Below are 12,655 nucleotides of genomic sequence, written 5' to 3'. Positions count from 1 at the left end.
CACACACACACACACACACACACTCGCACGCACATACACACACACATACACACACACACACACACACACACATAAGCATACACACACAAGCATACACACACAAGCATACACATACACACACATACCAACACTCTTTCTCCCACACTCTCACGCACATAAACACTCACCATCAAAAACAATTCTTCGCTATTCATCGAATGTGAAAGTGTGAAAATGATTGCTTTGAGTTTGAGCAGGTTTCCTAGATCAGCATTAAGGAAGACCTTTTTATGACAACGAAAAAAAGAGAAAAAAAAAGAAAAGAAAAAAAAAAAGAACGAGAGTAAAGCCGTTCATGTTAGAGCTGAAGAATGGGGACTAGAAAAAGCGTCCTTGGTAGACTTATATTATGTTACTAGTCTCTGCACAATGTGGTTTTGTAAACGATTATGGTTGTTTCAACAGGACATACCCACGCTAAAAAGATTGTTATATAACACTGCACGATAAAAATAGACAAAAGCAGTCGATTAATGTTCTTTGTCTTTCCGTCATTTTGTCTACTGCCATTTAGGGTCACATGGCAAGGAAAGCCTTAAAATCATCTTAATTTAGGTCGGAAAGTCAAGGATCTACTAACAACACATTTTGAAAGTGCATGAGGAATGCGTAGACACTTCGCTACCTCAGAATTATCTATCTATTATATCAAAATCGTAAGATTATTCTGAGTAGTTATCAAGATATGCAAAGACCTGCATTTGAAAAAGCTTGACATGATGTGAAACTCAAATTCTTTGACGTCAAAATTATCAAAACTAGGTACCCAGCATAATAATATAGAGCTTTGTAATTCGAATGTAGCGACTTAAAGTTGTCTCCTTTCTCTATATCGGCGTCTATGATACTGTGATGTAACGGCTGGGCGCTTTCGGTGTCACTCGCAAGACCTGAGTTCGTGACCGAGTGGGGAGAATGTTTATCGAATATCTCTGTCTTTCTCTCGGGTTATCGATCCCCTCTCAGCCGGGGTTGACTCTGACAGATAGGGTCAAATCCCGCCTCCTGAATGATCTAAATTGTGTCAAAGGAGGCATACAAAACACTCACGGCAACCGAGAAAATTTGGGTTACCTTGACTTAATTAATTTGAAATAGAAGCCTGTGGGCTTCGAGGTCCAATTGACACACCAAAATTAGTTCAAATTCATTACAATTTTTTTTAAATTGTGTAACCGTACACTTTGAATTATAATAATCTAAACCGTGTACTACCATGAATGAGGCTTTTCGCCCTCAACTGCTAATCAAAACTTCGTTGCAAAGCGTGCACACTACGGGAGCAAACAACAACACCCAAAACGAATGGCAAAGCATCAGTCTCGCTAAAGCTATCTGCTTGGGGTACCTCTGCCCCTTGCACGTCATTCGGCTCCAAAATGGTGTGCTCCACAGTAAACCAGAAACACGTCAGAGAGCAGGGTCTAGGTTATTGTAACACAAGTCTTTGAGTTTACCCCCAATGGCTAGAATATAATATTTGACCAAAAGGACATAATCGAACACGACGTGTGCTGCTGCTACACTTAGAATTACAAAGTTCTGAGAGGCATTTCTGGCCCTTTGGGTTACTATGACCATGAGGTAAAAACCAAATTTTGATTTTCTGTCTGCTGCTCTGTCAAAACCGTAAGATTATTCGGCGCCGTCATCAAGATAATTCAAAGAAATGCATTCGAAAAAGCTTGACATGTTGCGAAACCCAACATCTTTGACGTCAGATTTCTCAAAAATAAGTAGATATCTACTGAGCAGATAGAACGTTGTAATTTTAAGGTAGCGATACTAGACTAGACTAGACTAGACTAGAGATGAGCAAACTTAACGTGTCGCACCAAGTCTTATTCTGAGCTGGGGCCACGCCGCTGAGCTTGGAGTACACGGGGAGAGATGGGAGCGGTAGCCGGAAGGCAGCGAAGCCCTACAAGATCGTCCAGAGACGGAGACGGACTGGACTTCGTGCCGGCCCGCCACTCGTGGGAGATTTCTCCTCTGAATTCCTGTGCTGGTGACCCCGGAATTTGTGCGGCTTCGTAGCGCTGGGTTCAGCCCCGGAGGCGAAAAAGGGAATAAAACCTGACGTCACTTCCGTTTAGTGAGGTCTTTCTCGCTCTCGGCACATTCCTCCGCTAATACGTTTTTTGCCGAGTTTTTTTTCTTCTGTTTCCCTCTCTTTCGAATAGCTCCGTAGTCGTGTTTGTTTGTTTGTTTGCTCCTTCCCATGTCTATTTCTGTTTAGACGTGTTTTGTTTGGTTTGGTTTGGTTTATTAAAAAGAACGTTCAGCTTTTGGGTCTAGAGATTTTTTCTGGGGGAGGGGGGGGGATTAAACAATAAAATTCATGGCCCGATTAAGGCTATTTCAACACAGCCCCCCACCTGACTGTCTTCTCGGTGAAGACATCGGAGTTCGAGAAAGGGATAGACGTTCCCTCAACACAGCGAGTGTGAATAGCTAGCTGGGTACACTTGACGACCTCAGTCGCGAAAAACAGCATTAGTCACAAGTAAGATATTCAGGACTGCTGCCTTAATTCTTCCACGTGCTCGTGTGGACCACTGTCGTTCTTTTCTTGTACGATTGCTTTAACTCACTGCATACCCATCATTCGCCCCTGCAGGTGGGAGTCCCATAGTTTTACTATGGGGGAGTGAAGAATACACCTGCTGTGATAATGCATGTCGTAAGAGGTCACTAAAGGTGCATAGGTCTGGCCACTCGAAAAGTGCCAGTTTGCGGAGGGCCAACTACCCGACCCAGTTAAAAAGGAAAGTTATAGAAAAACGAACAAACACGCCTTATATTTTCCATCTTGGGAGACGGAGGAGCTTTTGCAACAGCAGTAACAATGAAGGGCAGCGTACAAAGCCGAAAGGACCCGAAACCTTCTCTGTCGAAAAAGTCTCTCCGGATTGCGTCGTGGAATGTTCCCACCATGTATGAAGCAGGGGAAGACGTGGAGTGACATCAAGCGACTAGCCCAGGATAGGGAAAGGTGGAAGGTGTTTGTTCGTGGCCTATATCCTGATCCAGGGTGAGAAAGGCAATGATGATGATGATACCCATCATTCCATTGTTACCCCATATAGCCTATACTCGCTTTTTCAAAGTGTATTTCAAATTGAAACAAACGGCTGTGACATGACTAAATGGCATAAAGTACAAACATAGCTATAGCTGAAGTAATAGCTCTATTTATATATTTAAAAAATGAAGGGCTGCAATAAAGGTAGGCAACTGAAACAGAAACGCACTCCTGACGGAATTCGAACCTACGACCTAACTATTGAGATTTCGATAACCACTAAACCAACGACGCCGTACTAGATCTAAGTCTTCATGTACTCGTCTTCACTCTAATTTTTTGTTCAGCTTTCCTGAGTTTTCCCAAGAAGATAATAATATAATAATTATACATAATACATTGCGAGATCGATCATTCTCGGGTTTTGTTTATGGAACCCAGAACAAAAAAGAAAAGAAGTAAAAACAAAATAAATCAAAACGAACATTTTAAAAAATCCCTCAAATCGCCCTTAGCCACATCATTGATATTCCATGAATTTGATACAGTTTTTAGGAAGTAGCGTATCTTGTACGCAAAGAGGAGAAGCAAAGCTTGTCCTAAATGAACTTCTGTAGGAAAAAAAGATAACCTGAATATTACCTTTATCGGCGCTGGTGGAGACATCTACAACCTAACGTGTGCTTTGTCAAGTACTTTCCTTTTTTTCCTTTTTTATGTTTTGGATGGGTTTTTGTTTTTGTTTTTGTTTTTGTTTTTGTTTTTGGTTTTGTTTTAGGAGAGTGAAGCATCATCTAGCCTTAGCTTTCAATCTTGGGTTTGTGTCCTTCCAACTTCATACTACCATTTTCTTGAGTACAGTTGAACTCCATATTTGTTTTTCCAAATTGTAACTTTTGGTGCGAGTATAAATAAATAAGAATACATGTGACAGTGGGGCGGGGATAAAGAGTAGACTCTCAACTATGATCATACGTTTAAGACAATCTCCATTACAGACAGTCATCTACCCCCCCCCCCCCAACCCACACCCCGTACTTTTAATATTACAGTGTGTAATGACACTGTCCAAGACTGTCTAAACCAACCCCTTTCCCCCTCCACAATGGGTTGCCGCTTCGGAAAACGATTCTAATAAGATCTTAACTAGCCCTTTCAACGATAATGTGGTCTGACGACTCGTTTCCGCTGTAGGAAAAGAAGGACTGGAAGTCTCATAAATCCTTTGTGATTACTGAAAGAGATACTTGATAGTTCGAATAGTTTTATAAAAGTAGCTTTGTTTCAAAAGAGGACGTTGTTCTCGTTTACAAAACAGATCACGTTGCCGGCCAGCAATCAGGACACGACACTCAGCTGCTCTGAAGAGCCAAAGAGGGTAAAGATCAATTTGAGCCTGCCATCCCCCCCCCCTCCACCCCCCGCCCATACACCCCTCCTCCCTTTCCCCGTTTTCCCCTCTCCCATTCTTATATCTATACATATTATACTTGTGAAAGTTCGTCACTTTGGCCGCCTAAAACTTCGGAACCACTTAACTTTCGAAGTTGGCAAAATTAATTGTGGTCCAGAATCATATAAAGAGTGCACAGTTCTATTGAGGAGCCTGAAGTCACTGTAGTTTAGTTTTCAGTTTTTCATTAGTTTCGTTTAGATCTAATCTTGGGAAAGTCCATCTTCTAAGACGCCATTGTAAATAAGTGAGGTTTCCGTTCATTAGCCGTGTGCAGTTCTGAAATTCTGGAGTGTACAACCACGAAAGCGGAATAGAGAATAAATCTAGATCTATACATCACTATATCCAACCCTTCCAATTTTTTTGCATCTCTCAGGATTTATTGCTCCATTCCAGTGGAGTGTAAATATAGTAGGCCAATGACTTTCAGTTGATGTTAATGCACCGATCATTCCTTTCAACGAAAGGAGGCCTAGCCAGTTTTATAATAAATTCAAAGGGTAACAACTTATACCCGACGTCTCGACGACTCACAATTGTATGTGACCCCACAGAAAATGGGTGGTGTAGAAATTATTAAAGTAGGTTCCGAACTGAAATTGCTCAAATTTTCTTTATTTAAAAAGATATCATCATAGCAATTAATGGTTCGTAACTTAACGAATTATTTTCTTTTATCAAATAGTTTAAGAAGGCTCTTCGTCTCGCATACCAAGGACTAGAGTTCGGTTTCTGGGAAGAAACAAAAAGGAGAAAAGGGTAGATCGGTTGGTTGGAGGGTGAAAGGGAGGGGAGTGTACTGTGTCCTTGTCTTGCTGTGGGAATTTATTATTCAACACTGAACAGGTTGGTTCAGCTAGAAAGGTTCGACGTAGCTTGTCGATGATACGGTAAAATTATGTAAAATTCACTTAAAGCAAGTTGTGCATAACAGTTCACTGACACTAGTGACCTTTTTCATGCGCGAGTTTATATATTATTATGTGTGTGCGTTAGTGTGTGGGGCGGGGGCACTATAGGGGCTAAATCCAAGAAGTAAGTGATAATTTACTGTAGTTGTTGCTATTTTTGTTGTTGTGTTGTTATTTTACTCTTCTTGTTTGCTGAAGTTTATGAATTCGAATATTTAAATCTTGGTTCGTTATTAATAAAAGATGGAATATCGTCATATAAAGTTAGGGCCAGAAAAATATCAGCAACAGCTGCCATGTCCAAAACTACAAAATCGGGAACAACACCAGGATCTGCTTCCAGATCAGATTCAGGCTGTACAAATCCTTCACTTGCCCTTTCCATCTTTCTGTAGCCACGAAGCCCAAACACTACCTAATAATATTATTATAGTTGAAACCGAAAGAAAGGTCAAATCCTTTGAGATTAAAAATTTAAGAAGATTACTAGTTAACTAGTTATAGTAGAAAATAGAAGAGGATTATTGATGGCAGATAACAACTGAAAATAAAGTTGAACCAAAAGGACCACTACTAGTTAGGTTTGGGTAAAAACGAGAAAGCTTAATGCCTTGTTTGGGCACGCTACCCGACATGGAAGCCTTGCAAAACTATTATGAAGGGTAGGCTGCTGTCGGAGTCATCTCCTCTGCTGTTTTTGTTTGCTTGGTAAGTGTTTACGGCGCTTGCAACTACATAAGGTCATATGGTCGCGCGGGACACATTTTTCAGTATGTGGGAAATTTTGTATTTTGCCCCGGTGGCGGCCAAAGTCTACTTTTATCCATTTTAGACCACCAAGGGATCTTTAACGTGCACAACTTGAACACGGGCCCTCCGAGATTTTTCGCCCTTGTCCAAGAAGGCTAGGTGTAGATCTTTCCCACCAGAAGATCAGGGGTGTGGCTGAAAGACAGCAGTAAGAAGGAGCAAAGGAATAGTAGTAGAAAGGCTGCAAAAGAGTCAGGAGCCCAGAGGAGGGGGCAAAAAAGGTGAGGGGGTGGGGCAGAAAGTGGACACGAAAGCAGACGACAGAACATTGCTAGATAGCAAGAGCAGAGGTGAAAGGAGACAATTTTAGAGCAGAAAATGTTTTGGTCACTACCCGAATTCGAACCCGGGATCTTTGAATTTGAGGCGAACACCTTAACCTCTAGGCCACGAGAGCCCCTTTCGCTACTGTTTAAGGTAATCGAATAAGAAGACGGCAAAGGAAAGATTGGCTCAACATCATCAAAGAATAGACTGGTTTGTAAAACTCCTCAAAAGGAGGGCAGAAAGAGGGACATGAAGAAAAATGTTAATTTCGATATTAGAATTGGAAAAAAAAAGAAAGAAATTATATTTTTTTAAAGCAGTTCCGCCTCATTTATTGATCCTACAACGTTGAAATAAACTTTGAAATCAAACAGAAACAGTTGTTGGAATGTGTCGGGAGAAAAGATGTGACAGTGGCGAGTCGGGCATATTATGCATGCATGGTTTTGTTTGTTTGGTTAGGTCTTTTCTTTCTTTCTTTTTTTTTTTTGGTTTGTTCTTTACTTTGTTTGTTTGTTGTTGTTTTTTTTGTTATTGTTGTTGTTGGTTTTTGTTTGTTTGTTTGTTTGTTGGTTGTTGTTATTTTGTTGTTGTTGTTTGGTTGTTGTTGTTTTTTGGGGGGGGGGGGGGCTGTTTTGGGGCTGTTTTTTGTGGGGAAAGGGGTGCAGGAAAGGAGAAATAATTTTTTTTAATGGAAAAAACGTGTGAGCTAATAAGTCTGTGACTTTTGAGGATATGGGAAATGCCCATAAACGACAGGAAATATCTCATCGCATTAAAGAAAAAGAAAAGAGGTCAGCACTCTTTACTGCAACTAATATATTACTCGTTTTGTCTCTCAATGGTTAATCTCTGTCAAAACAAGACCTTAATGCCCATTCTTCTTGTCGCTAACACCTTCAGAGGTCTCCCAGAGCTGCCTCACTTACTGCTCTCGCCTAGATCTTGATCTGTCTCCCAAATGAAATATTTATCCCTACCGAGTACGCCCGCGCGCGGAAACACCAAAGGCTTATCTCATAATCCGGACATAAGCTTGAGAAACATGCTCGGAATGATCGAAACAAAGAAGCATCTGTGCTCTAATGTGTGACCGAAAAGTTCATTAATTTTCTGACGTTGCGTAGCTCAGTAGAGAAAACTGGATCTCTGACATAACTTTGCATTTGATTTCACAACTAATCTCTTTCGTGGGACTCAAAGCCCTTGCCTGAAGGCGTATAACAGTATACAGTATAGTAGGCCTTATGCTTAAAATTGTAAACCCCAATACAAAGAGACCACAAAAACACTGTTAACATCTCTTATCCTATCTAGATTAGACTATTGTAACTCACTCCTAGCAGGTCTGAACAACAAATATTTTGAATCGTTTACAAGTAATTCAAAACAATGCCGCTAGACTGATAACAAGGTCTAAAAAATGAGACCATGTCACTCCATTATTAAAATAACTGCATTGGCTCCCTGTAAAAGAAAGAATGATATTTAAAATATGCGTCATGTGTTTCAAATGTGTAAATAAAACTGCTCTTTTATATCTACAAGAACTTATCAGTATATATAAACCAGGGAGAAACCTAAGATCATCAAACGATAACACCCTACTTGTGGCACCTGTAAAATCATACAAATCATATTATGGAGGGAGATCTTTCTCATATCTTGGTCCTTTTATGTGGAACAGATTACCAATGAAACTTAGACAAATAAAAACACTCGATAGCTTCAAAAGACATTTTCTGTTCCTACAGGCCTATCCTTCATAAGCTTTTAACGTTATCTTTCATTATAGTTGTTCTGTTCCTATGTGTGATATGAAAATAGTCTGTGTGTGTGTGTGTGTGTGTGTGTGTGTGTGTGTGTGTGTGTGTGTGTGTGTGTGTGTGTGTGTGTGTGTGTGTGTGTGTGTGTGTGTGTGTGTGTGTGTGTGTGTGTGTGTGTGTGTGCATTAATGTATATTGCATGAGAAGAAAGGAAGCAGTAAGAAAGGTTTTTGAAAAATGGGTAAATGTAAAGCGCATTGAGCTACTTTTTTTGGAAATGCGCTATATAAATATTATATATTATTGTTATTTCATAACTAAGTCTCAGGTCAGACCTACCGCAAACAAAGTGGAGGCTTAGAAATCAATGTCGCCTACGCAAACAGACAATAATCAATAACTCTTAGAAATGCTAACTAAGATGATGTTGGTTTTTTTTTTTAATTAAAAAAAAAGAAAAAAAATTCACCCCAAAATAAATTTTAATAAAATAAAATAAAAACAAAATAAAATAAAAGCAAAATAAAAACAAACAAACAAACAAACAAAAACCATACCATCTGCTTTACTGCACAACTGTGTTCTCATTATACCTTACTAAACAATTACATAAATGTAATTCTTCTTTTCTAAGAATTGTAGTTGGTATATCAATTCATACTTATCATATTTTGAAACCTTTATTTTTATACTGAATATGATTAGGTAAACATAACACATTTGTTGTTGCGACAAAGCGGGGAATAGACTTACGACTTGTAAGAGTTCAGTTAGAATTATTTTTACAGATGCCGGGGTCATTTCACGGGATGTAACTAGTTGTTGGCAAAATGCGTACCTCTCATTTTGGTTCAGTCCCTTGCATAGAATATCCTCTCACCAAAGATTCTCCACACGAGTCGAGGATAATCTTTGCTCTCACCGCATCAATAAAAATAACAAACACCGACAGAAACCAACTTGGGCAACCGTGTGAAAGCTACCAGCAATAAAAAGAGTTAATGAAATTTAATAAATAAATAAATAAATAAATAAATAAATAAATAAATAAATAATCATGACCCATCCCATACGAGCAGTTGCAGACGCACATTAAAAAATATGCATATTATTGAAGTGCTTTTTTACGCGACTAAGCAAGAGCTATTTAAGAAAATTTTCATCATAATATATAGTGATTTACACAAATCATCATCATCATGGATTTTGCTGTAAGCAAGCTGTAGTTCATAATATTGTTGTATTTATACGATAAGAACAAAACGAAAAAAAGTTGAAGACTTCAACCTTAATTGGAGTTATAAGGCATAAAATCATCATCATAAGAACAATAATCATAAAATAAATTATAATAATCATAAAAAAGAAGAAGAAGAAGAAGAAGAAGAAAAAGAAGAAGAAGAAGAAGAAAAAGAAGAAGAAGAAGAAGAAGAAGAAAAACAAGAAGAAGAAGAAGAAGAAGAAGAAGAAGAAGAAGAAGAAGAAGAAGAAGAAGAAGAAAACCGTAATATTGATGATAACCAATGTGGCAATGGGACAGGAGAAGCATAATAAACAAGGTAGCTCATGTCAATATGCCTGCTTGGCAACTTGTCTGTATATCAAGATTATATAATTCGATGTTGGGAATGGAAGTTGTAGCTTAATTATTATCAACATGTCTCAAATGTTTTCAATATTTTCTCTTGTCAAAGTCACCTACCATCACCATGATCATATGATTAGGATGTCGTATATATTTCTTTCATTCAGACAGGATACAATTATAGGCCTACGTCATGGAAATCCATGTTGTAACATTATGTAAGCCTACTACCGTATTCAACCATTAATGAAGAATATGTGTAAAATGAAAAGGAGAGAATCGTAATAGATCAAAGGAATGGGAATATTATAACAGAGAATAGTTTAATAGTTCACAATGTGTGTTGCATGGGGCAGGCACAACTTTGTTAAATCAGATAGGCTGTAACGTAGATGTGGTCTGAAGACAGAGTTATCTCCTTTTTAGATTATTTACTTATATTGACAAAAACTTGGCTTCAAGTCTATATGGGATTTTAATTCATATGCTCAATGACAAATAAATGTTTGTTTTTATTGTTAATACATCCAAGCACTAAAATCCAACTGTCTCACACGTTGGGTCTGCATAAAATGGTTGCTTTCACGCGCAAGAAAAACTGGCAAAGTAATAGCTTGTTCTTTACCTTGGTATTTATGTCAACAACATGGCGGACTGTGTGCTGTGGAGCTGAATATTTCTTTGCTAGCTAGAGTTGCTACGAGCACATGCACATCTATATATCCTAGCTTTTTATTCTCCTAACTTTTCAACATGATTATCTACGTGAAGAATAAAGCGTTCCCGGTACGTTTACAGCTATGGGGGCTCCATTTGGTTTCCCTGTACTAATTATTAGTGTGATCTATCATCTACTTCCTCACTCAAATTAAATCACCCGACCTGGGGACCCCAGTAGGCCTATAGATTTTGCCCCTGCCCCCGATCTTTCCCTTTAGTTCTCTCGACAGTTAGACTATATGTTAGTCTTATTTTGTGCTGTAGATTTTTAGAAATTAGGAAGCACGTACATTTGTTTTCTTTTGGGGTAGGCCACCTCTATTCTCACCCTGAGAATAGCGCATGCAGGCCTTTTGGCTATTCTCACCCGGTGTGCGTTCACTGTGACAGCCTAGGCCAACCAGTGATAGCGTTCACCATGAACAAACGTTCAAGCGCCCTTGTGTTGAAAGCGTGCAATTTTTTCTGTAGGCAGTGAGTTAAAGTACAAGAGAGAGGGGGGGGTAGGGTCCGGAGGAGAGAGAGGAGTAGCGCGAGAACTTCCTCGCAAAACAAAATGGCGTCCGCGTAGTTCGGCTTGATTCAAAAAGTTAAATAGCCGTAGCATCTTTGTAGACGACCAATTAATTTAATTTTGTGTTATAACATCATTTTTTATCTTTGTTTTTGTCAATTTGATCGTCCACACCGAGACAGTATTCAGAAAGAGACGGAGAGAGGGAGAGAGGTGGAGGAGAACTTGCGAGAACTTTCTGGCAAACCAAAATGGTGACCGGCGTAGTTCGGCTTGATTTGAAAAGTTAAATAGCCGTAGCATTTTTGTAGACGACCAAATTAGCTTACTTTTGTGCTATAACGCCATTTTTTCTTTGCTTTTGTCAATAATTTGATCATCCAAATCGATAGACAGTTTTCCGAAATTAGGAAAAACAGGTCTTGTTTCACACTGGGTGAGAATAGCCAACGCTGGCAAGTCTCACCCGGGGTGAGAGAAGGTCAATCATATTTTTATCCTCACCCCGTGTGAGGATAGCCACTTCCTTTGGGGTAGGCTACAGACTAGGAATGGCTATGGAAAAACAAGTTTGACACAAAAACTGTCACGGCCAAGTGAGGTCAATAGGACAACATATAGTTGTCATCTAGTCTTTAGCTCAATGCTCTATTCCATAAATTCATTTTCTGGCGGCCCTTCAGCCTGATATTGTGTCAATTTTTTATTTTTCTATAGGCCCGACCAGGGGCCTAATTTAAAAAGCAAGGCCTATATTAGGATGCGGTAAAATCTATTCAGAAAAAAATATGAAGGTTTACTTATATGCTTTTTTACATGTTAAGGGCTCTGATAAATTTCTTTACATGATGCTACTTGAATATATTCATAACTCTCAAAATACATGCCTCTTAAAGCATGTGCCCAAGTGAGTAGTCAAATTTAAGTGTGCCAACAAGTCAAGTCCTTTCTCAAACTGTATTATTTTTTTCTGATATATTATATAGTTTAGTAACAGTGATTATATTTTATGGTTATTTATGTTTCTTCTTCAGCACAAAACATTTGTCACAACAGCTCAGCCTGGAGACTCTGTGGCACGAGTTCGAGCCCAGTTACTTCACACTTTGTACGAGCTTGGCAAAGATGATCACACATTTCGCCTCCGCCACAAGGGTCAGATTCTCCGTGATGCTTTCACCTTTGACGATTATCAGATTGCTGACAACTCAATTCTCACAATGGTACCAGTCGGAAAGTCTCAAGAGGTTTGACATTTTCATGTATATTGTTTTGTTGGACTGTTTGTTTTTGAGGGCTGGACTTTCAGGGAAGGTTGGGATCGAAAAGTCAAGTCTTAGTTTTACATATTTAAGTCAAGAGAAGTCGGATCAGTCCTGAACTCTGTTACAGCTGTCAGAAATAAAATGTTTCCATGGATTTATGAAAAATTAGACTCCTGATTCTTCCTCAGAAAAGCTTTTTACTCCAAAATTATTGTTATTCACGTGTCATATTTTTTTAGAAAATATTTTTAAAATAATAATAATGATAATAGATAGCATTTGTATAGCGCATATCCC

At 38.9% G+C, this 12,655-nt stretch overlaps 2 protein-coding genes across 2 annotated transcripts in view; one reads left to right on the top strand and one right to left on the bottom strand.

The window, feature by feature from the left end:
• LOC106013754 overlaps nt 1–2,088 on the bottom strand; it is a gene marked incomplete at its 3' end in the record, with an annotated part of 15,427 nt that extends 13,339 nt beyond the window's left edge. Inside the window, 1 exon segment of the mRNA XM_013090317.1 lies at nt 1,875–2,088.
• Nucleotides 2,089–10,501: 8,413 nt separating this feature from the next.
• LOC101853990 overlaps nt 10,502–12,655 on the top strand; it is a gene marked incomplete at its 3' end in the record, with an annotated part of 18,179 nt that continues 16,025 nt past the window's right edge. Inside the window, 2 exon segments of the mRNA XM_013090321.2 lie at nt 10,502–10,645; nt 12,128–12,340. Of these exon segments, the coding sequence (XP_012945775.1) occupies nt 10,613–10,645; nt 12,128–12,340 (246 nt within the window).

The sequence above is a fragment of the Aplysia californica genome, unplaced genomic scaffold (assembly GCF_000002075.1).
Source record: "Aplysia californica isolate F4 #8 unplaced genomic scaffold, AplCal3.0 scaffold01220, whole genome shotgun sequence".
NCBI lineage: Eukaryota > Metazoa > Mollusca > Gastropoda > Aplysiida > Aplysiidae > Aplysia > Aplysia californica.
This window is presented reverse-complemented; position numbering and strand designations above follow the sequence as displayed.